Raw genomic sequence first — 23,982 nt, forward strand, 5'->3', positions numbered from 1 at the left:
AGCAAGAGCAGTTTCGGATTTTCTGTCTTTGTCACCGAGCATAACAGTAATAACATGCTGAATATAGGAGTTTGAGGGCTCTAGTCTGAAGGGATCTGTAAACTGCAGCAGATGACACCGCACGAGCGTAACCGATATATCTGGGCATGCGGAGTGCCGGTCAGCTGTTAGGCTGTACGGAGGACCGGTGCTGAGGTTGCGGCAGCACTTCTCGAGTGGTTCCTGTCAGACGAGATTGCCGCCGAGAGCCGTGGACCAGTATATAAGCGGCGGCCGCCGGCTGTCACCGCACACGGCCTCCAGCACTCACCAGCGGACAACATGGCTTGCAAGGTGAGGCTCAGGACACCCTTGTAGTTGACCCGTGATACTGTTTCAATAGGTTCCAATTCTCATACGTTTCACACACGTGGTACGCCGGTCGTGTGTGAAGAACACGCAGTCCACCCAACATGTTTCGCAATAGCTAATTTATATATTGACTCGTACAGAAAGAGCGTTTTTATAGGAGCGCGCTTCACAGACTTTCCACATTTCAACTGCCGTAATCACCAAAATCACCTACGTAGGTACCTCCCATGCCATTGTAAGGTAGCTGGTGAGAAGTATTTTGTACCCTTAGCGACATCCCCATTAATTTACACCAAAAGCGAGCATTGGAAAATCGATTGTCTGTATAACACCTCTATTTGGTCTAATATCCTTTTTCTTACTCTCATTTATGGGCTTATTAGAATCTGTCTCTAGTATTGGTGCTTTATACAGGCACAATTGTTTTTCACAAAAAATCATATTTATGTTCCAGAAATCAGGAAAAGATAGTTGCCCATATTCCGAGCAAACCCGTTCTGAGTTAACAAGCCTGTTACAAATGCACCGTTCAATCGATGGAACAAAATTTCTGAACCTCTCTATTGAATATTAAACGCCAACTCTTGAACTTAAATGAGATACAATATTTGTGTAGTTACCACCATAGTTTGGGTGGGGAAGGGTGGGGGGAGGAGGGGGGGAGGCAAAGGTTTTGTGTGGTATATCACTCACAGTTCACAACGAATTTCGAGCCCTTAAATCAAATGTCGAAATTTGTTCAAATGATCCCTGCCGCATTGAATAGTCGCATGTCTCAAATTCAGTCCTAGGAAGCATGAATTAGCATTCCCATAATGTTTCAAAATATTTGAGGCGGTTACTGTGTTGACTTCGTTAGCCAAACCACTATTGATTTCCTAACCGATATATTTAGCTAGTACTTCGCTCAGCTCATCTTGACGTAGCCCAGATTCTGGTTGCCTCCGCATTTATTCTACAAACGGTGTATGTAACACCGCAGAGAGCTGACTACACACACAGTGTTTCATCATTGTTCGCAATGTGGCTTTATGAGCATAGTAACATTAATCTAGCTCTAATATGTTAGATTTTTCTAAACTATAAACCGTCGGCGTTATCTAGACAGGAAATGACTATGTACATTTACTGTAACATTTTCTTGAACTTAAGTCAAAGTATTTAATAAAAGAGCCTTCATTTCAGCATAATTGAAAGCAGTGGGATATCAAAAGGCATCTGAATCGTACCTTGACAGTTAACAGTCTTGAACTGGGTGAAAATAAATCATGTGTGACAATTTAACAAAGCAAGAATATGGTAGAAGCAAATACACTGCATATAACATCATTTAATTTTGAGTCTTTTTTTAACACAATACATTATTTTTGTGTGAAAATATATTGTAATATCGCGCGGTTTGGGTACAGCGTCAGTCTTTCCGTAACCCACGCATCCGTAGTTTCGGCCATTTTACTGGTGCCTTTTTCCGGGAGCTGACAGCACATTCCGGGCAGCTCCAGGTGAAAAGGCCACGACAGAAAGATCGTAACAATGGATCGGGAGATTGTGGAAACAATGACGCAGTACAAAAATACAAGATTTTCTTAATACTATCAGCAACAGCCTTGAAGCCTATTCTAATATGATGCTTAGTTTTCCTTTAGCAATGTTGAATGCGTATAGCCAGAGGCCTATAGTTGCCTATATGTTGTGCTCTTTGCTTATCAACAGGTGATAATTTTCGTGGCGGCTCTGTCGCTGGCCCAGGCCGGTTACCTGGGAGCACCTGCAGTCCTCGCCCCCGCCGCCCCCATCGCTAGGGCCTACGCCCCCGCTATCGCCGCCGCCCCCATCGCAAGGGCATATGCCCCAGCCATCGCTGCCGCCCCTATCGCCAGAGCTTACGCTCCAGCGATCGCAGCTGCCCCCGCCATCCGCGCCGCACCCGTCGCCGTGGCCGCCGCCGCCCCCGCCGCCGTCGCTGCCGAGTACGACCCACACCCAGAGTACAGCTTCGCCTACAACGTCCAGGACGCGCTGACGGGCGACTCCAAGAGCCAGCACGAGAGCCGCAGCGGTGACGTCGTCCAGGGCAGCTACAGCCTGGCCGAGCCCGATGGCTCCATCCGCACCGTCGACTACACCGCTGACCCCGTGAACGGCTTCAACGCCGTCGTGCACAAGGAGGCCGGCGCCCATCCCGCCGTTGCTGCCGCCCCCGCCCGTGTGGCCGTCGCCGCCCCCGCCATCGCCGCCGCGCCAGCGCTGGCGTACGGTGCCGGCCTCGGCTACGGTTATGCTAGAGCAGCCTACGCCGCCCCCGCCATTGCCGCCGCCCCCATTGCTAGGGCAGCCTACGCCGCCCCCGCCATCGCCGCTGCCCCTATCGCCAGGGCTGCCTACGCCGCCCCCATCGCTAGGGCTGCCATTGCTGGACCCGCTCTGGCTTATGGAGGATACGGATACGGTGGTTTGGGATATGGCAAGGCTATTCTTGGGTAAACGCTAATGTACAAACTATTCATTCGCATTTTCGCGAATGTTTCTATTATTCTACACTTTCTGTGTAACAAAGTCTGATATGTAAATAAACCGCTGTTCACTTTAAAGTAATAGTTGCTGTTTCCGTTCCTCTATCACGGCGGCGAGCACAATAAAGCTCTTCAACTTTTGTAGTCCTGTCTTCCTCAGTTGCGTGTAATATTACGGTATATTGATAATTTTTATTTATGGACCGTCTGACAGCAACTGAATAAAACACCATTTTAGTGCCATACGCGTTTCGCCTTTATTTTCTGCAAGGGATCATCAGTGGCAGTTTGAGTGGACAATTTATTACATATTACGCCCCTGTTGCATTTTTGGTGTTGTTCTTCTTCTTATGAATGCCAATTTGCGGTTTTTTCCCGCATTCTACAGCTCTATGAACTGAACGCTTGTTTCAGTGGCGCTAACATTGTGTTTTATTCAGTTGCTCTCAGACGGTCCATAAGTAAAAATTATCAATATACCGTAATAAAACAATAAAGCTCTGTTTATGTAATTTCTCTACAACACAGTTACTCGAGCACTTTTTACTCAGAACGTTTTGGGTGAAATGCAAATGGGATAACGAAAATGTTCAGTTGGAGACTTTATTAATATTAGATTTCCTTCAGTCATACTGCCCCACTTTCTACTAAACGAAAGTCGTCGTCTGAAGTATTTTTTCAATTATTTTTCGTTACAGCGATATAAATATTACTCAATGGAGATAAATCAACAATTTTTGCATTTGGAAGAACATTATGAAACTGGATACAATAACGAAATCTACGTTACATTTACATGTGATGAATTAACTTTCTTGGAAAGAAGAAGATCAGATGGAGTAATAAGAAAAATCTATACCTATTTCCTATTGTCTGTCGGTAACGTGTCAGTCTCGTAAGTGACAATCAACCCAGAGTTTGCTGTTCCTATCTGTGAGACTACCATTTTAGTACTGTTGCAAGTAGACGTAAATGATGAAATTTATATGTTTGTAGATGGTTAAGAAGCGTCTTTTCTACGTCACTAACCATGGACTCCATCGGCGACTAAGTTCAAAAGAAGCCCAAAATTCTGTGTGAGAGGTTAACCACAATGGCTGTCTGTATAACAGCCTTCACATAGAATGACAGAGACTTTAACGTAAGAAGTTGTTGGTAGTGGTGCAGGCTGTTTGCTAAGTCAGATACTAATTCAACGGAATTTGATTGGGGAGGGGGGGGGGGGGGGCAGAATAGGGTATGATTTAAACACTATGTGATACATGCAGTAGCTACCACTCTCGTAAATTATACTTTCACAATCTGACAATACTGTACACAATTTTACTGAACGGGAGTTCTGTTTGCAGCAACAATTTTTGCACGAATTGTTTCGGTCCTCAGGTCATTCTTTTAGCGCTAAAAATTGGAGAACAGAATGACATCTGTCAGCTGGACTTCTCGGTGCATGATAATAACAGTATTTTGCACCACAATACGGCTTTTTTATGTATCTGTGTGCTGTAAAATAAGATCTCTCAAAGTTGTCTCTACTGAAAGACTCTATGGGGTAGCTGTTGATATACTGGACACCGATCAACAACATGATACAGTGACTTCCGTGGACTAGCACGCATCTCACAGTCGGATAGATGTGAATAAGAGCCGTGGCCTGTAAGAAGACGCTCTTACATCAGTTGGTATGATATTGTTCCAGCCATGGGCGTCCGCAGAATGTTCTTCCGACAGGAGTAAAACTCTTAATTTGCAACTGATTCGATGAATTTGAAAACGTGTAGCAGTAATTAAATTTATCAGGAATTATAAAAACATTTTTGTACCTCAAATTATTGTATTTAACCAGTCAGTATTTTAAAGGTAAATTACTCCGTTATCTAAACGGTAAGCATATTCAGTTGCTTGTGCGTAGTCTACCTTCTTATGTTATTAGTATGAATGTGATTGCTACCGATTTGATTAAGCGATCTAAAATTCCATCATCATATTATTAAATAGAGCGTATTCAACGAGTTATGAAATAAAGCTTGAAATTTTTTTAGAAAATATTTATTTACACTCTCTTAATGAGTTGTGAAACGAAAATTAAAATTATGTAACAGAAAAAAATCAGAATGGTGGATAACATCCTATTGGATACCAAGAAAAATAACCAACATCAATATCCCTCGAAGTGGAGGACCAAGCTGTATACATCGAATATAGGCTTATTAGATTTGGTGTCATCTAGAACACATTCTTTGCTTGCAAAAAGCATCTGATCAAGTTAATGGTTTTATGATTTCTGTTTATTGATGTTGACTGGTATAACTAAGAACTGAACAAAATGTGTTCTTAAATGTACATTTTTTCACTTGGGTACGCACAGTGTAACCTAGAGCCGGTAACAGATTAGATGAAAGTGATAAATCTTGTAAAGTAACTCTCAAATTAACCGGTGTAGTCGCCTTTTAGCAGCCTAAAATTGACCTAAGTCACTACACCTCTTTCCAGCTTCTCAAGTAGTGCAATCATACCCTCTCGACTGCTGTAATCGTACAAGGTGAATGGTAGAATTCGGTTAATTGGCAGAATTTTAGGAGGAAGTGGTGGATGAGTAAATGTGACAGCGTATAGAGCACTAAAGCGACCCGTTCTTTAGTATTGCCAGAGTGTTTATGATCCCCACCAGGTCTGATTAGAGAAAGACATCGAAGAAATTTAGAGGAAGCGTGATAAATTTGTTGGTCTTATATAGCTTGTCTTGAAAGGTCCATCCTTTCCACGTAATACTTCTTATTTCTTATCCTGTTTCCATCCATTTATTTATATTTTGTACGCCACATCGTTATCTTAACGACACGTTTGTTCGTTTGGCCCACAAGGATACTCCTTGGATCTGTCTTAGTACCTTTGTTTCCATTGCCCTTGACATTTGTTTAATTGTTTCGTTTCTGCCATAGTTTCTGCTGAATATGTTAAAACAAGACGCATCATTGTTTTATATATTTTTGTTTTTCCCTCACTTCTCATAGTTTCTCCGTACAATACTTTCCAGGCATCGGGCTATCATTACTGCCATTAACTTGATATTTCACTTCTATGGTCATGTCTTCATAGATGGTGATAGCAGTCCCCAGATAGTTAAAGCTGCTCACTTGTTCAATTGACATACCATCTAGTTATAATTTACATCGTACAACTACTTTCGACGCTACCATATTCTTAGTCTTTTTAGACGAGATTTCCATGTAACATTGCTTAGGTGTTTTATTAAATTTGTGAAGTAAACTTTGTAAATTATCCTCATTATCTGCTATCAGTAAAACATGCTCATCATGTCATGTAATATATACCACGTTATTTCCCATTTTATAGACCAATTTCTTTCTTGTATCATCAATGATGTGGTCCATGATTAAGTTGAACGGGAGTGGGCTTAATGAGTCTCCTTGTCAATTTCCTTCACGTAGTATAATTTCATTTGTGCATCGTTTGTGTGTTTTAAGTCTCGTTTTATTATCTCTATATCTATCTTCTATAATTTTCAGTAAACCCATTGCTGCTCCCTTGTCTCTTAAGGTCTGAATTATATCCTTTTTTCTTTTCCTAACGAAGGCTTTCGACAAGCCAACGAAGCAGAGGTAGGCTGGGTTATTAAACACTATGGATTTCTCCAGTACCTGTCTTAAAGAGAAAACTGCATCTATTGAGATCCTGTTTTCCCTGAATACCTGAGAAAATTTGGGGAACTAGTGTCTAAACCTGACTGGAAAACGGTTCTGTTGCACACGATTCGCTTAAGAACCACGAAGATAAGACAAATTAGGGCTCGCACGAAGGCAGGTAGACTGTCACTTTTCTCTCGCAGTATTTTTGAGTGGAACAGAAAAGTCATGCATCGTACGGTAGTTTGCAGAGTATGCAAGTAGATGTAGATATTACAAAATCGATAATCAATGACCTTTCAGACGATGAAACGAAGTTACTTCCCTGTTCAGGAGAAACTGGGGTATTTTAGGAAACTACTCAATGATATTATGTGAAATAATGAATACAGTGCTCACGACATGAACGAAAAATATAAGACACGTACTTTCCTCAGAACTAACCCCACTTGAATTAAAGTCTACCAAAAACAGGAGTATCAGGGAATAAAGCTATCTTCTAAGATAAACAGGGAAGTATCTATCTGTAAGCAACAGCTCTTCACTGTTCCATAGCTCCTATTAGGCACAATGCAAAATACCGAAGAAAATAATCCAGAAATCTTAGAAAATGCATTATGAGAAGAGATAGGCAGTTAAAAAAGGTAAATATAGTATATAGTGCAGGAAGAGGTAGTTAGAACCATAGGTAAGGTGGAATAGCAAATGCTACAGTGATTACAGATGCACTCAGCATTTCAGAGCATTTTAGTAAGTCTCTTATATGTGTTGCTGAAAAGAAGGGGTTATCAGGTTCAGTAAATGATCCCATGAAAGCTCTGAGATGAGGCATTACAAATAACTTCAGTATATTTTACTTTTAGTGATATTCATATTATAGTCTCTTTTCGAGACACTATCCATTCCGTTCAATTGATCATCCAAGTCCTCCATTATCTGAGAGGATTACCACTTCAGCGGCAAACCTAAGTGTTTATTTCGTCACTCTGAACATTAATTCTCTTTCTAAATATCTCTTTGGTTTTCTTCACTAATTGCTGAAAGTACAGACTGAACATACCCTAACCCTTACCTCACTCCCTCCTCAACAACTGCGTTCCTTTCATGTCCTGTTCCCTCAGCAGAAGTCTGATTTCTGCACAAGTTGTAGATAAACTTTCACCTCCAGTGTTTTATCCCAGACAATTTCGGAATTTGGAATAGTGTATTCCTGCCAACGCAGTCCAATACTTCTGCACCTATCTTCTAAGGTAAGATGTACCCTCAGCATTTCTCGCATGTTCTTTCATTTCTATAGAACTCAAATTGATCTTCCCCAAAGAGGTCTTCTATTCATGTAATAATCTGTGTAATATTCTGTTCGTTTTAGTACTTTGCAACAGTGACTTACTCAAGTGATCGTACATTAATATTAATAACTGTCTTCTGGGTTAGAACTGTCACACACTGGCTTCCAGAAATAACTGCAACAAGGTGCCTTTTATAATGCTTCAGTTATTAGTTATTTACCATGATCGGTTTCGAATCGCCTAGCAACTCCTCAGCAGATAATACACACTTTTAATTAGTATTTGGGGCACTGTGTGGTTCGTGTAGCTGTGGCAAGATAGAAAAAAGGAAACAAGTAAGCACTGAATGTGTCGAAAATTATTTATAACGTCGATTTGAAGGCATTACTTATAGGTATTCACAACCATTGATTTATTCGTGGTGTATACATTACTCTATAAAACATAATATACGTTTTCCAGTTCCGTTAATTCTAAGCACATCACAAACTTTGCCGATAGCAGCAACTTTACACGTTATACAAAATGTAAACAAACAAAAGAGCGTGATTAAAGTTAGTGGTCAAAGAAATTGTTTCGGGGCAGGTATTTCCTTTGCTCAACATTCATGATATTTCATCTATAGTGTTAGTACTGGAATTACGTTTGGCATGTTTATTTTACACACTGATTCTAAACTAAACATCAGACCTTAGTATATATGTGGCTTTCCATACAAACAACGAATTCAAAACAAAAATGGTTCATAAGATTGAAACAGCCAACCAACCTTTTCAAAAAACTGATGTATATATAAATTATTTATGACAACTTCTCCTGGTTCTAAGTAGTTGAACTAGGAAAAAAAGAACTTAGCTCAAAGGCACACTCTGTTAAAAAATTCTGAATAAATCTTGCATTGCTGCCCACCTAATCAAAATACATTTTCAGTTACAGATATAAAACCAAAAACTTTGCACAAAGGCACACTCTGTTTAAAAATTCTAAATAAATATTATTTTGCTGCCTAGCTAACTCAAAATAGATTTTCAGTTACATACAGAAAAACTGATCTCCATATTCGATACACTGTAGTCAAAGTAATAAAGATGGGTCTACTGGAATAATTACAGATTTTCAACCATAATAATAAATCATCACTCACCATTTTAAATGAAAAAAAAATGTATATCGCAAATAACCAATTGTTTCCCAATTTTGAAGAACCCTTAACCCTGAAAAACTAAACAATTGCTCTGAACCCACATACCTATTACACAAAATCACACACACAACAACTTCATCCTTACAACCCCCATCCCCCGCTAACTCCCTCACCTCTACCTCCTCACAACACCCCTTTCTCAGTGGTACACCTACTCATCACTGTGTCTTTTTTCCACACACACATATGTATGAACACACACACACACACACACACACACACACACACACACACACACACTGCATCTCCTGTATATCACCCTCCCAAATGCCCACGTTACTTACCGTTGTCATTAAATCAATCCATCGACTTGCTAAGCTCTGCTATTTAGTTCATAATCAATAATCAGTGTGTTATAATCAAAAGTTATTATGTCAAACATAATTTCATTTCTAATATTATAGACGAAATATTATCCTGAACTATTAGCTTGATAAACTTTGTAAATAACACATGTTAATTGTGCAACAATGAATTATTGTTACTTTCATAATAGAATGTAACATAAACCCATACTTTTTAGTGTCACCAAAGTGCAATTTTAGAAGTATGAACGTTGACCAAAGAAAATATCTGCCTCAGTACAGATTCTTTGAACACTAATTTCAGTCATGCTCTTTGGTTTGTTTACATTCTGTAAAGCAAGGGGGAGTTGCTGTCTGTGAGAACCTATGTGTAGAGCTTAGGTGTAATGGAACTGGGAAACAACATGAGTCCAGAGTAATGTGTGCACCAGGAATAAACCTAGGGTTGCTGTTAACTGTAATTCCTTCACGTCAATCTTATGTTGTAAATAATTCTCGTCACGTTCAGTGTTTAATTGTTTCGTTTTTCTATCTTGTCAAAGCTAAACCAAACCCACAAGAGCCCAAAGATTCATTAAAATTTAGTACCATCTGTCTTCACAGCCGCAGTGTTCCACATCAATAATGGATAAAAGCTTTATTACATTATTCTTGAGATCTGAGGACATTTCGTCTGTCTGCTATGTCTTGTATATTACGTGAAACTGTTCTATGACTGTTGTCTCTCCCAAGAATCTCAGTAATTCGAAGAGAACCTCGTCTACACCAAGTGCCTCACTCCGACTTCAAAATGGTTCAAATGGCTCTGAGCACTATGGGACTTAACTTCTGAGGTCATCAGTCCCCTAGAACTTAGAACTACTTAAACCTAACTAAGGACATCACACACATCCACACCAGAGGGCGAATCCATGTGTACTCGACAAAGTGTTGGAGATCCACGCATCATCACGAAGCTAGAATGTTGGGGTCTTGCTCGCTCTGCAAAGTAGAGCAGGCGTTGACCTGAGGGAGAGTATAATGCTGGTGCAGGCACTAGCGTTTCTGAGCACACCGTTCAGTGCCCTACATTCCACAAGAGGACGCGCTACAGAGAATCGCTACTTGTTCCTATGTTGCCCAACGACATCTTCAACTGCGATTGCAGTGGTCACTGGACCATCGAGATCTGACCGTGTATTAATGAAAACGTGTCTTGTGGTCTGATGAATCAGGTTTCTTATTACACGAGGTCGATGGTCGTCTCTGGGAACACAATTGAGTAGAACAGCTGGTCACAACATGCACTGCACCATTTACTCAGGGCAGGGGGTAGTAATCGAAAACACCATCACAAGTGTCCACTACGTGCGGACAACCTGCATCCCTTCTGCTTATTATCTTCCTCGACGGCGCTGGCCAGCAAGATAGCAGTTCGTGGTATGAACAACACAATAGTGAAGTCTCAAGATTCACAGCTGAACAGCAGAGATTGCCATTCAGTGTCTACTTGACACTGGCTGTACAACTTGCAAGTATCTATTGCCCGTGGTGTGGTGTCACTAGTAAACGACGGGCGGCAACTTCAGACCTCAACCCATCTTCCATTAATCGATCCCCGACAATGCATGGAGACTGCCTCTAATATCTGCCGGGATTTCAGCTATTGTCATTCCTGTATTTGTCAGAGCCAGTCGAATAATTCTTAGATCTTCTCGTGGTCTAGTCCTTCTCGAAGGACCCGTGCCTACTCTTCTTGTCACACGTCCTAAGTCCCTGAATGCACCTCGCTACCACTCGTTCGGCTGCCATTGCTCTATAGTCAACTTTCTCAGTATTCTGTCGGTATGATGCTCCCACGTCCTTCATGCCAAAGATTCTACCTTTTGAAAAATCCGAAAGATTTTGATTAACATCACTTGCCCGTCCCCTGGGCGTGGTGTGTTGCTATCTCCACTTCGAAAGTTGCAGTTGTGTTAGACACACCCAATAATCATCTTGTATTCAACTATTTGTCATCCGTAAGAAAGGCCGTTTGCCGTACGGGACATACTGAAAATAATCTCTCATAAGATCATTTTAATCAATATCATAAGATCATTTTAATCAATATAGCCCGCGGGCACAAAGTATCAGATAGATAGCACTCGTTCAAGGATTTCACGACGTAACCCTTCCCATTTCCTTCAGGGCAGGCAAACTGATAACTCCTAATAATTTCACTTAATTTAAACATGTTAAGGCTATGTCATACATAATATTGTTATCCGCATAGTCGTTTCATAGCATCTTCCAAAATATTAGTTAATCCGTGTTACGTCTTGTATGAATATTGTTCAGATGACACTCAGGGGTCATGTCTACACCCATTCTTTTTACCCTGCAGGCATAAGTCTACCCAGCGCAGAGGTGAACACCTTTTGCAGCATTCATTATACGGTACAGCCATGGCCAATCGGCGAGCGCACACTCCCGTTAAACAGCTTCATACACTTGAAAGGGGTAGCAATATGGGCCTGCCGGAAGCTGAAGGGAAGTATCAACTGACTGCTGCACGTGCTGGGCACAATGTATCGGTAGTATGTCGCTGATTTCAACAATGGGCTTTGCAACATTTCCACACTTAGAGACCAGTTTCTGGACGTATGCGTAGCGCAGATGCGTGTCAAGTTCACGCACTGTACGAGTGACAGTGGCCGACCGAATATCATCCAGGGACGAAATTTGGCTGCGTCTTACACCTGCTATGTCATCAAAAACCTTACGGGACAGTCTCCTTGCAGCAGGATCACATATGACTCTGACCAGGCTATCACTGACGTCACATCACTAAGCATGGCTACTCTAATATCGGGAGAGAGTTGACAGCAGAGCTGAATGGCGCTCTGTTGTCTTCATTGATGACGGAATGTTCTGTCTGTATGCAAATGATGGATGTTTGCGGCATAGGCCTGGTGAGATGCCTGTTCCAGAATCTATTCATCCACAGCACTTAGGTTTCATCCTAGACTACATGTTGAGGGGGATCCATCAGTTACAACTGGCATTCGCACGTAGTGCTTCTACAAAGTAAAGTATCCAACGGCTCCTACACTGTACATGATGTTATTCCCGAGCTATTTGCATTATTCGACAGGAAGGAGACTTGCTTTTTCAGCAGGACAACGCAGGTCCACATACGGCTGCTGCCACACAACGTTCTTTCTGTTATGTACAGGAACTGCCTTGGCCAGCAATACGACCATATATCTCGCCAAATGAACGCGTATGGGATATGATGAAGCGACTACGTATTCGATCTCGAGGGCCTGCAGGAACCGCTGTCGCTTTGCAACAAAAGGAGCAAGATGCTTGGGGCAATCTATCGCAGGATGCCACCCGGCATCTTTAAGATGGTTTGCATGTGGGGAGGAATGACTGCATTGCCACAGGGAAGGGTATATCACGTATCGATGCGTCTGTTTGGAAACCCTTTACTGTGACATGTGTAATTAATATGGTCTGAATTTGCTATCGTACACTCCTACAATGGCGAACTACCTCTCACCACACTTGCCGACAAAATGACTGACCTTGAGACTGTTACATTTTTTTTTCCGGCAGTGTATTAAAATTGAGTTCAGACTAGCCATGTGGTGCCTCAATTTCGTACTTCAGCTTATCTGAATTTCTATTTCAGTAATTCTGTTTTTACCATTTTGCATATAGATGTTTCTGTGCTATTTCTTAGCAGCTTGTCATTATCTTTTTCGATAGTTGAAGATGTCTTCGGGTTTCTGTTTCTTCAGCAGGTTTAAATACCCTTTTGTGTTCTTTGTACCTGACGTTCGGCTATAAACTATAAACATTCCTTCTTCTAAAACATACAAATCCTTTTTTTATAATGAGTGTGTGTTAGAGTCGGACTGAAACAATGACAAGGGATACTAGCTGGAATTCCTCGAGGACCAATGACACAAAAAAAAATGGTTCATATGGCTCTGCGCAATATGGGACTTAACATCTGAGGTCATCAGTCCCCTAGAACTTAGAACTACTTAAACCTAACTAACCTAAGGACATCACACACATCCATTCCCGAGGCAGGATTCGAACCTGCGACCGTAGCGGTCGCGCGGTTCCAGACTGAAGCGCCTAGAACCGCTCGCCCACACCGGCCGGCACCGATGACACTCTTGTATACAATGAGTCGGCGCATTTGCAAGCAAAAATATATGATATTATAATTATTTGTCGTATCTGATGGCAAAGACAAAATGCAAAATAATTTTGTTGTAAACTATTGTTCACAGCTGTCTCTGAGGTAGGTCTCGAAGTTGCATATTCGAATTTTCACCGTAATAAAAGTGAGCATTTGCTCTCTCGAGTAATTGCCTTGTAGATACACTATATGATCAAAAGTATCCGGTCACTTGGTTGAAAATGACTTACAAGTTCGTGGCGCCCTCTATCGGTAATGCTGGAATTCAATATGATGTTGGCCCACCTTTAGCTTTAATGACAGCTTCGACTCTAGCAGGCATACGTTGAATCAGGTGCTGGAAGGTTTCTTGGAGAATAGCAGCCATTTCTTCACGGAGTGAGAGGTATCGACGTCGGTCGGTGAGGCCTATCACGAGGTCGGCGTTCCAAAACATTTCATAGGTGTTCTATTAGATTCAGGTCAGGACTCTGTGCAGGCCAGTCCATTACAGGGATGTTATTGTCGCGTAACCGCTCCGCCACAGGCCGTGCATTATGAACAGGTGCTTGATCGTGTTGAAAGATGGAATCGCCATCCCCGAATTGCTCTTCAACAGTAGAAATGCAAGAAAGTGCTTAAAATATCAATGTAGGCCCGTGCTGTGATAGTGCCATGCAAAACAACGAGGGTTGCAAGTCCCCTTCATGTAAAACACTGCCACACCACAACACCACAGCCTCCGAATTTTACTGTTGACGCTACACGCGCTGGCAGATTACGTTCACAGGGCGTTCGCCGTACCCACACTCTGCCATCGGATCGCTACATTATGTACCGTGATTCATCACTCTACACAAAGTTTTTCCACTGTTCAGTCGTCCAATGTTTACGCTAATTACACCAAGTGAGGCGTCGTTTGGCATTTACCGGCGTGATGTGTGGCTTATGAGCAGCCGCTCGGCCATGAAATTCAAGTTTTCTCACCTCCCGCCTGCTGTCATAGTACTTACCGTGGATCCTGATGCAGTTTGGGGTTCTGTGTGATGATCTGGATAGATGTCTGCCTATTACACATTACGACGCTCTTCAACTGTCGGCGGTCTCTTTCAGTCAACAGACGAGGTCAACCTGTACACTTTTGCCTGTATGTGTCCCTTCACGTTTCCACTTCACTATCACAACGGAAACAGTGGACCTAGGGATGTTTAGGAGCGCGTAAATCTCGCGTACAGAGGTATGACACAAGTTACACCCAATCACCTGACCACGTTCGAAGTCCGTGAGTTCCGCGGAACGCTCCATTCTCCTCTCTTACGATGTCTAATGACTACTGACATCGATGATATGGAGTACTTGGCAATAGGTGGCACTACAATGCACCTAATATAAAAAACATAATATTTTTTGGGGTGTCCAGATACTTTTGATCACGTAGTGTAGAAACGAGTGTACACAACATGTTATAATTTTCTCAGTAATATTGTCTATCCCCTAGAGTTCAAAATTATTTTGAATAATATATGTGAATTTCATTAACTGAGGGCTCAGTTTAAATGATTACCATGTACTTCTATACTTAGCATTTATTCGTATGATAAAGTACGTATACTTTCGAGTCGATCGTTCTAGGGAAGTAACAAGAACAGAATGTGGATTATATATGGCCGCGATAGTGTTTTATTAAGCCAGAGGTTTTAAATCTAGTGCGTCTGACGCCTATAGCAGTCTAGGGTAAAAGTACCGGCGCCAGTATCGACGCTTGTATCGATCCCCGTATCACACAGGCTTTTGTTTGTTTTGTTTGGGTCGAGGCAGTGTCGGCAGATAAAGGTAGTACACCGTTTGTTTGCGAATTATACAGATATTTACGAGCTTCAAAGAGGAGCGACTTATTTTCAACCATTTTTGTGGATGCTAGTTTACGTGCCTTTCTTTGCGTGTTAGTGTGTTTACCAGTCACAGTCTAGCATTCTAAGAACTATATACTGCACTGTTTTGCCGTATGAAAAGGGTCTGTGACTGCTGTGTTAAGATGCGAGCCGAGTTGGTTACAATTTACGCAAAGTTCTAGCCGGTGGTGGCTTTCGTCTCATAGCTTGAGGCTGTCGGCAGTGGGTGCCACTGTAAGGGGGTTGGACTTGGGGATCCGGGGGATGTCCTGCTCGTCCTTCGTATCCCCCGATCGGTCCACTACTGTGGCCGTTCCAGGTGCTGCCGCACTGAAGTTGACTCCTCACCGGTAGTCGAGTGAGAGGTCACTCCAAGAAGAGGCAGGCAGTGAAAGACTCTCTTCTGGGAAGCCGATCAGATGGCCACCCCGGTTCATCTGACTAACAGGTTTCGTGGGCTATTTATGGATGATTAAGAACCTGTGCCAGGCGAAATCACTCGCGTGTTCCAACGGAAGCACCTCGGCCGTAAGGTCTGGGCGTTTACAGAGGATGGGTTTACTGGTAGTTGTGGGCTCCATCGTTAGGTGCGTAATTGGGCCCCTTATGGATATGGCTGCCAAAGAGGGAAAGAATCCAGTGCGCACCCTGTGTGCATACCGGGAGGAGTCATTCCAGATGCGGAAAGTCGGCTTCTCGATGCCATGAAGAGCACAGGATGCAGATAACTGCAGTGGTAGCTCATATCGAAACTAACGGTGTGTGTCACTTTGGATCAGATAAAATTCTCTCTGGTTTCAGGCGGGTAGCTGAAGCAGCAAAGACTGCCAGTTTTGCTTGTGAGACGAAGGCGGAGCTCGCCATCTGTAGAGTCGAGTGAAGGGTCTGAATCAGAGGCTCAGACGATGGCCACCATGGGGGCTGCAGATTGCTCGCCATGGGGTAGTGGGTTTCCGGGTTTCGCTTAAAAGGTTACGGGTCTACTGCACTCAAGAAGTGGCTACAAGGATGCTTGAGGCTGTGGAGGGACTGGGCTGCTTTTTAGGTAAGAGCGTCTCGCGAAACTACAGAAAGGGCGTCACTCTAAGAACTGCATGACAAACAGGAAAAAGTAGACATAGAAAATACAGTTACTGTAATAGTAAATTGGCGTAGCTGTGTCGGAAAAGAATCAGAGCTCCAAGCGCTAACAGGAAGCACTGAAGCTCAAATCGTTATAGTACGGAAAGCTGGCAAAATCTGGAAATACGTTCAGCCGAAATTTTTACAAAGGGCATAACCGTGTTCACAAAGGATAGATTAAATACAATTGGTGGTGAAGTACTTACAGCTTTCGGAAGTAGTTTACATTATACTGAAAGCAAAGTAGATAGACCTGTGTGGTGGTTTGAGATTATACCCGACGTAATAGGGAGCATCGTGACAGATACAGGGATTAGTTACCACAAGGCTGTTGTGACAAGACAGAATACACATTTACCCCCATTGAAAATAAACGCAAAATATCTCATATAACTATTTAAAAAAGGAGATCAAAATTCTCTTCAGGCCCAACTAAGAGACAGTACTCCTTCTAATACGAATATGTAAGCGTTGACCAGATGTGTTTTAAATTCAAAGAAATAGTGTCGATGGCTGTTGAGAGACATACACCAAATAAATTAGTAGCATATGGTTTAGATCCCTCATGGTATACAAAACATTGCACAACCCTGTTGGAGAAGCAGGAAAAAACATGCCAAATTTAGAAAAAAGCAAAACCATCAAGATTGGGGGAGTTTTACAGATGCTCAAAACGTAGTGCGAACATCAATGCGAGATGCTTCCAATACTTTCCACAAAGAAATCTGTCTCGAAATGTGGCAGAAAATCGAAGGAAATTCTTGTCGTATGAAAAGTATACCAGTGGAAAGACACAATCAGTACCTTCACTGCGCCATATCAATGGTGGTGTTCCTGATGACAGTGCCACTAAACCAGAATTATAAACATCATTTTCGGAAATTCCTTCACAAAAGAAGACGAAGTACGTATTCCAGAATTCGAAACAAGAACAATTGCCAACACGAATAACTACGAAGTAGATATCGTCGGCGCGGTAAAGCAGCTTAAATCACATAATAAAGGCAAGGCTTTAGGTCCTGCCTATATACCAGTCAGGCTTTTCTCAGAGTATGCTTATACAATAGCTCCATATTTAGCGATCATATTCAACCCTTTGCTCGGTGGAGTATCCGTACCTAAAGACGGGAACGTTGCACAAGTCATACCAATTTCCATGAAAGGAAATACGAGTAATACGCTGAATTATATAATCTTGTCGCTAACGTCGATTTGCAGTAGGATTTTGGAACACACACACTTTTTTCGAACACTACGAATTACCTCTAAGAAAACGATTTATTGACAAACAGCCAATACGAATTCAGAAAATATCGTTCTTTTGAAATACATCTAGCTGTTTATTCTCTCGAAGTAATGAGTAGTGTTGACGGGGGATATCAAATTGATTCCATAATTTTAGATTTCCCGAAGGCCTTTGAACACCGAACCTCAGAAGCAACTTCTAATCGAATTGTGTACTTATGGACTCAGTTGACTCACTGGTTTCGTGATTTCCTGTCAGAAATGTCACATTTTCGTAATCGAGTAAAACAGAAGTAATGTATGACATTCCTCAAGGAAGAGTTACATGTTCTCTGCTGTGCCTGATCCACACGAAAGATTTAGGAGACAATCTTGAGTATCACTCTCATATTGTTTGCAGATGATCTGTCATCTATTGTCTTATAAAGCCATCAGATGATCAAAACAAACTGCAAGATATTTTGCCAAGACTGGCAATTCACTCTAAATATCGAAAAGTGTGAAGTCAACCACATGAGGACCAAGGAATCCGCCGAATTTCGGTTACACGATAAACCACACATGTAGCTATGTAGTTAGAGATGACAATTACGAATGACCTAAGTTGGAACGACCACATAGATAACGTTGTGGGCAAAACAAACCAACGATTACGATTTACATTCGCAGAACACTGAGAAACTGCAGCAGGGTTACTAAAGAGACTGCCTATACTACGCTTGTACCTCCTCTGGAGTATTGCTATGCGGTGTGTGACCCGTATAAGATAGGATCGACGGAGAGCATCGAAAAAAGTTCAAAGAAGTGCAGCACGTTTTATACTATCACGGAAAAGGGGAAAGAGCGCCACGGATAGGGTACGTGAATTAGGGTGACAAACATTAACACAAGGCGTTTTTCGCTGCGGCAGGATCCTCTCACGAAAGTACAATCACCATCTTTCTCCTCAGACCGTGAAAATATTTTAAGACCCCTAACTAGGCCTATATAGGAAGGAATGATAACCATAATAAAATAAGAGATCTCAGAGCTCGCATGGAAAAATTTAAGTGTTCGCTTTTCCTGCGCGCTGTTCGAGAATGGAACGGCAGAGAAATAACTTAAAGATGGTTTCACGAACTGTCTGTCAGGCACTTAACTACAAACTGCATAATAATTATGTAGATGTAGTTGTGTATATGTAATGCTACATGATGGCTTATAATGAGAAAAAAGATCACGAATGACACAAGTGCTATACGATGTATTACAAGTGCTAATGGTAATAACGGGACCAGAAAGAATACCGCACTCCAAAAGGAAGGACTTTTCATTCCATTTTTGATTTTAAACACGAAGAAATTTTATTTCGGAAAATAAGATAAACAAAGAGAAAGAACAGGAGAAAAAGTAGTAAAACAGGTTGAAGAATGTAGTGTGAGAAGCTAGCCATCTAAATCGTGTTTTGGAGAGAGACAGAATGGACTATAGGGGGAGATGGCACCTCCCTCAACCCTGCTCTCACCCCCGCCCCCACAAGAAAAGAAAAACATTGTCTCGCGGTAAAGGCCGTGTCTACAAACCACGTGGTCACAGGATGGAATCCCGGCCGCACCACGGAAATTTTCAGTCTGATTTAAACTTAGCCATCACTTCCCAACGATGTGAGAAGTCACCAGAAACGACACGTCGTTCAGATTCCACTTTTAACGGCAGGTCCGTCCAGCTCGGTTGCTGCGCTGGTCAGGGCGACGGACTGGCAGACGATGGAGCGCCGGTTTGATTCCCGGCGGGGTAGGAAATTTTCTCTGGTCGGGGACTGTGTGTTGCATTGATCTCACATTCGTATCGTCATAACTAACATTAAAATACTTAGGTGGCTGTGTGGGTGCGCCTCGATGGCCAGTAAAACACTTAGGTCTCCTTTCGCGTTTGGATAACTGGGGTACATAAGAGATACAAAAGCCGCCTCAGCGGTATACAATTGAAAGACTTGCACCCGGCCACTGAGCGAAGCGAATCATTATTATTAGCCACTATGGTGTTGTGCTCGACTGGATGATTATAAAGGCACAACATTAAGAAATACATTTTTGTTTTTATAGTACTGATACAAGGTAAAGACATTTTATAGATGCTATAACTCTAATCGCAGTGCTGCGTTGTGCGTTTCCTTCTTACTTGTCAACAGCAAGAGCAGTTTCGGAATTTGCGTCTTTGGCGCTACCAAAGGGTCGCATACCAGAAATAGATAACATTCTTAATGTAGCAGTTGGACGGCTCTACTCTGAAGGGATCTGTAAACTGCAGCAGATGACACCGCACGAGCGTAACCGATATATCTGGGCATGCGGAGTGCCGGTCAGCTGTTAGGCTGTACGGAGGACCGGTGCTGAGGTTGCGGCAGCACTTCTCGAGTGGTTCCTGTCAGACGAGATTGCCGCCGAGAGCCGTGGACCAGTATATAAGCGGCGGCCGCCGGCTGTCACCGCACACGGCCTCCAGCACTCACCAGCGGACAACATGGCTTGCAAGGTGAGGCTCAGGACACCCTTGTAGTTGACCCGTGATACTGTTTCAATAGGTTCCAATACTCATACGTTTCACACACGCGGTACGCCAGTCGTGTGTGAAGAACACACAGTCCACCCAACATGTTTCGCAATAGCTAATTTATATATTGACTCGTACAGAAAGAGCGTTTTTATAGGAACGCGCTTCACAGATTTTCCACATTTCAACTGCCATAATCACCAAATTCACCTACGTAGGTACCACCCATGCCATTGTAAGGTAGCTGGTGAGAAGCATTTTCTACCCTTAGCGACATCCCCATTAATTTACACCAAAAGCGAGCATTGGAGAATCGATTATCTGTATAACACCTGTATTTGGTCTAGTATCCTTTTTCTTAATCTAATTTATGGGCTTATTAGTATTTGTCTCTAGTATTGGTTCTTTATACAGTCACAATTGTTTTTCACAAAAAAAATCATGTTTATATTCCAGAAATCAGTGTAAGATAGTTGCCCATATTCCTAGCAAACTCGCTTTGAGTGAGCAAGTCTGTTACAAATGCATCGTTGAATTGCAGGAACAAAATTTCTGAAACTCTCTGTAGAAGATTAATGCAATTTTCAACTTAAATTTGGAGAGTTAGCGTTATAGTGGGGCGGTGGTGGTCGTGGAGGGGAGGGGGGGGGGGGTATGTTTTGTGCGGTAAGCCATTCAGTCTCCACTTTCGTGACCACAGTTCACAACGAATTTCAAGCCCTTAATTCAACTGTCGAAATTTGTTCAAATGATCCCTGCTGCATTGTGTAGTCGCACGCCTCAAATCCAGTCCTAGCAAACATGAATCAGCATTCCCATAATGTTTCAAAATATTTGAGGTGGTTACTGTGATGACTTCGTTAGCCAAAACACTAATGATTTCCTAACTGATATATTCAGCTAATACTTCGCTCTGCTCATCTTGATGTAGATTCTGGTTGCCTCCGCATTTCTTCTACAAACGGCGTATGTAAGACAGCAGAGAACTGACTACACACACAGTGTTCCATCATTTTTCACAATGTGGCTTTATGAGCCTAGTAACATTAATCTAGCTCTAATACGATTGATTTTTCTAAACTGTAAACCATCGGCGTTATCTAGACAGGAAATGACTGCGTATATCTACTGTAACATTTTATTGAACTTAAGTCAATTTATATGATAAAAGAGCCTTCATTCAGCATAATTGAAAGCAGTGGAATCTCAAAAGGCATCAAATCGTAACTTGTCAGTTAACAGTTTTTAACTGGGTGAAAGGAAATTTAACGAAGCGAGAATATGGTAGAAGCAAATACACTGCATATGACATCAATTAATTTTGAGTCTTTCTTCAGATAATACATGATTACTGTGTGAATATATATTGTAATTTCGCGATATTAAAAGTTTTCGGGTTTTGGTATAGCGTCAGTCTTTCCGTAACCTAAGCATCCGACGTTTCGGTCGTCTTACTGGCGCCTTCTTCCGGAAGCTGACAGCACATTGCGGGCAGCTGCAGGTGAAAAGCCCACGACAGAGAGATCGAAACAATGGATCGGGAGATTGTGGAAACAATGACTCAGTACCAAAATACAAGATTTTCTTATTACCGTCAACAACGGCCTTGGGAGCCTATTCTTATATGATGCTTGATTTGCCGTTAGCAATGTTTAATGCGTATAATCTCTGGCCTATAGTTGCCTATATGTTGTGCTCTTTGGTTATCAACAGGTGATAATTTTCGTGGCAGCTCTGTCGCTGGCCCACGCCGGTTACCTGGGAGCACCTGCAGTCCTCGCCCCCGCCGCCCCCATCGCTAGGGCCTACGGCCCCGCTATCGCCGCCGCCCCCATCGCAAGGGCATATGCCCCAGCTATCGCTGCCGCCCCTATCGCCAGAGCTTACGCTCCAGCGATCGCAGCTGCCCCCGCCATCCGCGCCGCACCCGTCGCCGTGGCCGCCGCCGCCCCCGCCGCCGTCGCTGCCGAGTACGACCCTCACCCAGAGTACAGCTTCGCCTACAACGTCCAGGACGCGCTGACGGGCGACTCCAAGAGCCAGCACGAGAGCCGCAGCGGTGACGTCGTCCAGGGCAGCTACAGCCTGGCCGAGCCCGACGGTTCCATCCGCACCGTCGACTACACTGCCGACCCCGTGAACGGCTTCAACGCCGTCGTGCACAAGGAGGCCGGCGCCCATCCCGCCGTTGCCGCCGCCCCCGCCCGTGTGGCCGTCGCCGCCCCCGCCATCGCGGCCGCCCCAGCACTGGCGTACGGTGCCGGCCTCGGCTACGGTTATGCTAGAGCAGCCTACGCCGCCCCCGCCATTGCCGCCGCCCCCATTGCTAGGGCAGCCTACGCCGCCCCCGCCATCGCCGCTGCCCCTATCGCCAGGGCTGCCTACGCCGCCCCCATCGCTAGGGCGGCCATTGCTGGACCCGCTCTGGCTTATGGAGGATACGGATACGGTGGTTTGGGATATGGCAAGGCTATTCTTGGGTAAACGCTAATGTACAAACTATTCATTCGCATTTTTGCGAATGTTTCTGTTATTCTACACTTTCTGTGTAACAAAGTCTGATATGTAAATAAACCTCTGTTCACTTTAAATTAATAGTGCAGTTTCTGTTCCTCTATCACGGCGGCGAGCATAATAAAGCTCTGTTTCACATATTTTCTTTACAACACAATTACTCGAGCACGCTTTTACTCAGAACGTTTTGTGTGAAACGCAAACAGGGCAACTAAAATGTTCAGCTGGAGACTTTATGAATATTAGATTTTCTTCAGCCATACCGCCCCACTTTCTAGAAAACGAAAGTCAAAGTCTGAAGTATTTTTAGACTTTTTTTTCTTTACAGCGATATAAATATTACTCAATGGAGATAAATCAACAACTTTTGCATTTGAAAGAAACTTATGAAACTAGATACAATAACAAAATCTACGTTATATTTACAGTTGACGAATTAACTTCCTTGGAAAGAAGAAGATCAGATGGAGTAATAAGAAGAATCTATAGCTATTTCCTATTGTCCGTCGGTAACGTGTCAGCCTCGTAACTGACAATGAACCCAGAGTTTGCTGTTCCTATTCGTGAGACTACCATTTTAGTACTGTTGCAAGTAGGCGTAAATATTCCTCGAAGTGGAGGACCAAGCTGTATACATTGATTGAAGGCTTATTATATTTGATATCATCTACAACACTTTCCTTGCTTACAAAAAACATATGATCAAGTTAATAGATTTATTTTATCACCTTTATTGATAAATAAAAACTGAACGAAATGTGTTCTTAAAACGACATTTTTTCACCGTGGTACATACAGTGTAACCTAGAGCCTGTAACCGACTAGATGAACGTGAGAAATCGTGCAAAATAACTCTGAAATTAACCGGTGTGGTCGAATTTTAGCAGCCTAGGACTGAACTAAGTGCAGTCATACCCTCTCGACTGCAAGTGGCGCTGTACTACGGAGAGTTGAGAAGGCTCCAACTCCTGGTGAGGACATCTCCTCGACGTTGAGATTTCGCTTTTCTTTTCCTCTCGTGTAGAATATAAAATGGAATTTCCTTTTTCGACTGAAGCATTTGTACCCACACATTTACAGACGGCAGTGTGCTTCAGTGTATACTGTAATAATTCCGCCGTTTAAAACTGAATGTAGAATTTGCAAGTCGTCTCAGGTTTCCTTTTTCTACGTGCATACGTCAGACCACTGTTGTGGTTTCGTTGTGCAGTA

General features: G+C 42.8%; 1 protein-coding gene across 1 annotated transcript; it reads left to right on the plus strand.

The window, feature by feature from the left end:
• The first annotated feature begins 303 nt into the window (after positions 1-303).
• On the plus strand, positions 304-22,847 carry LOC124594015 (ice-structuring glycoprotein-like). The gene is made up of 4 exons (XM_047132367.1): positions 304-333; positions 2,065-2,831; positions 20,088-20,238; positions 21,970-22,847. The coding sequence occupies exons 1-4, from the start codon at positions 322-324 to the stop codon at positions 22,738-22,740; spliced, it is 1,701 nt and encodes a 566-aa protein (XP_046988323.1). The 5' UTR covers positions 304-321; the 3' UTR covers positions 22,741-22,847.
• Positions 22,848-23,982: the final 1,135 nt, after the last annotated feature.

This window comes from Schistocerca americana, chromosome 2, assembly GCF_021461395.2.
Source record: "Schistocerca americana isolate TAMUIC-IGC-003095 chromosome 2, iqSchAmer2.1, whole genome shotgun sequence".
NCBI lineage: Eukaryota > Metazoa > Arthropoda > Insecta > Orthoptera > Acrididae > Schistocerca > Schistocerca americana.

Excerpts from the sequence above, each read along its gene's own strand:
- LOC124594015 (XM_047132367.1), top strand. Across the intron at positions 2,832-20,087 it reads TATGGCAAGGCTATTCTTGG|GACCGGTGCTGAGGTTGCGG; the intron begins GTAAACGCTAAT and ends GGCTGTACGGAG. Across the intron at positions 20,239-21,969 it reads CGGACAACATGGCTTGCAAG|GTGATAATTTTCGTGGCAGC; the intron begins GTGAGGCTCAGG and ends GGTTATCAACAG.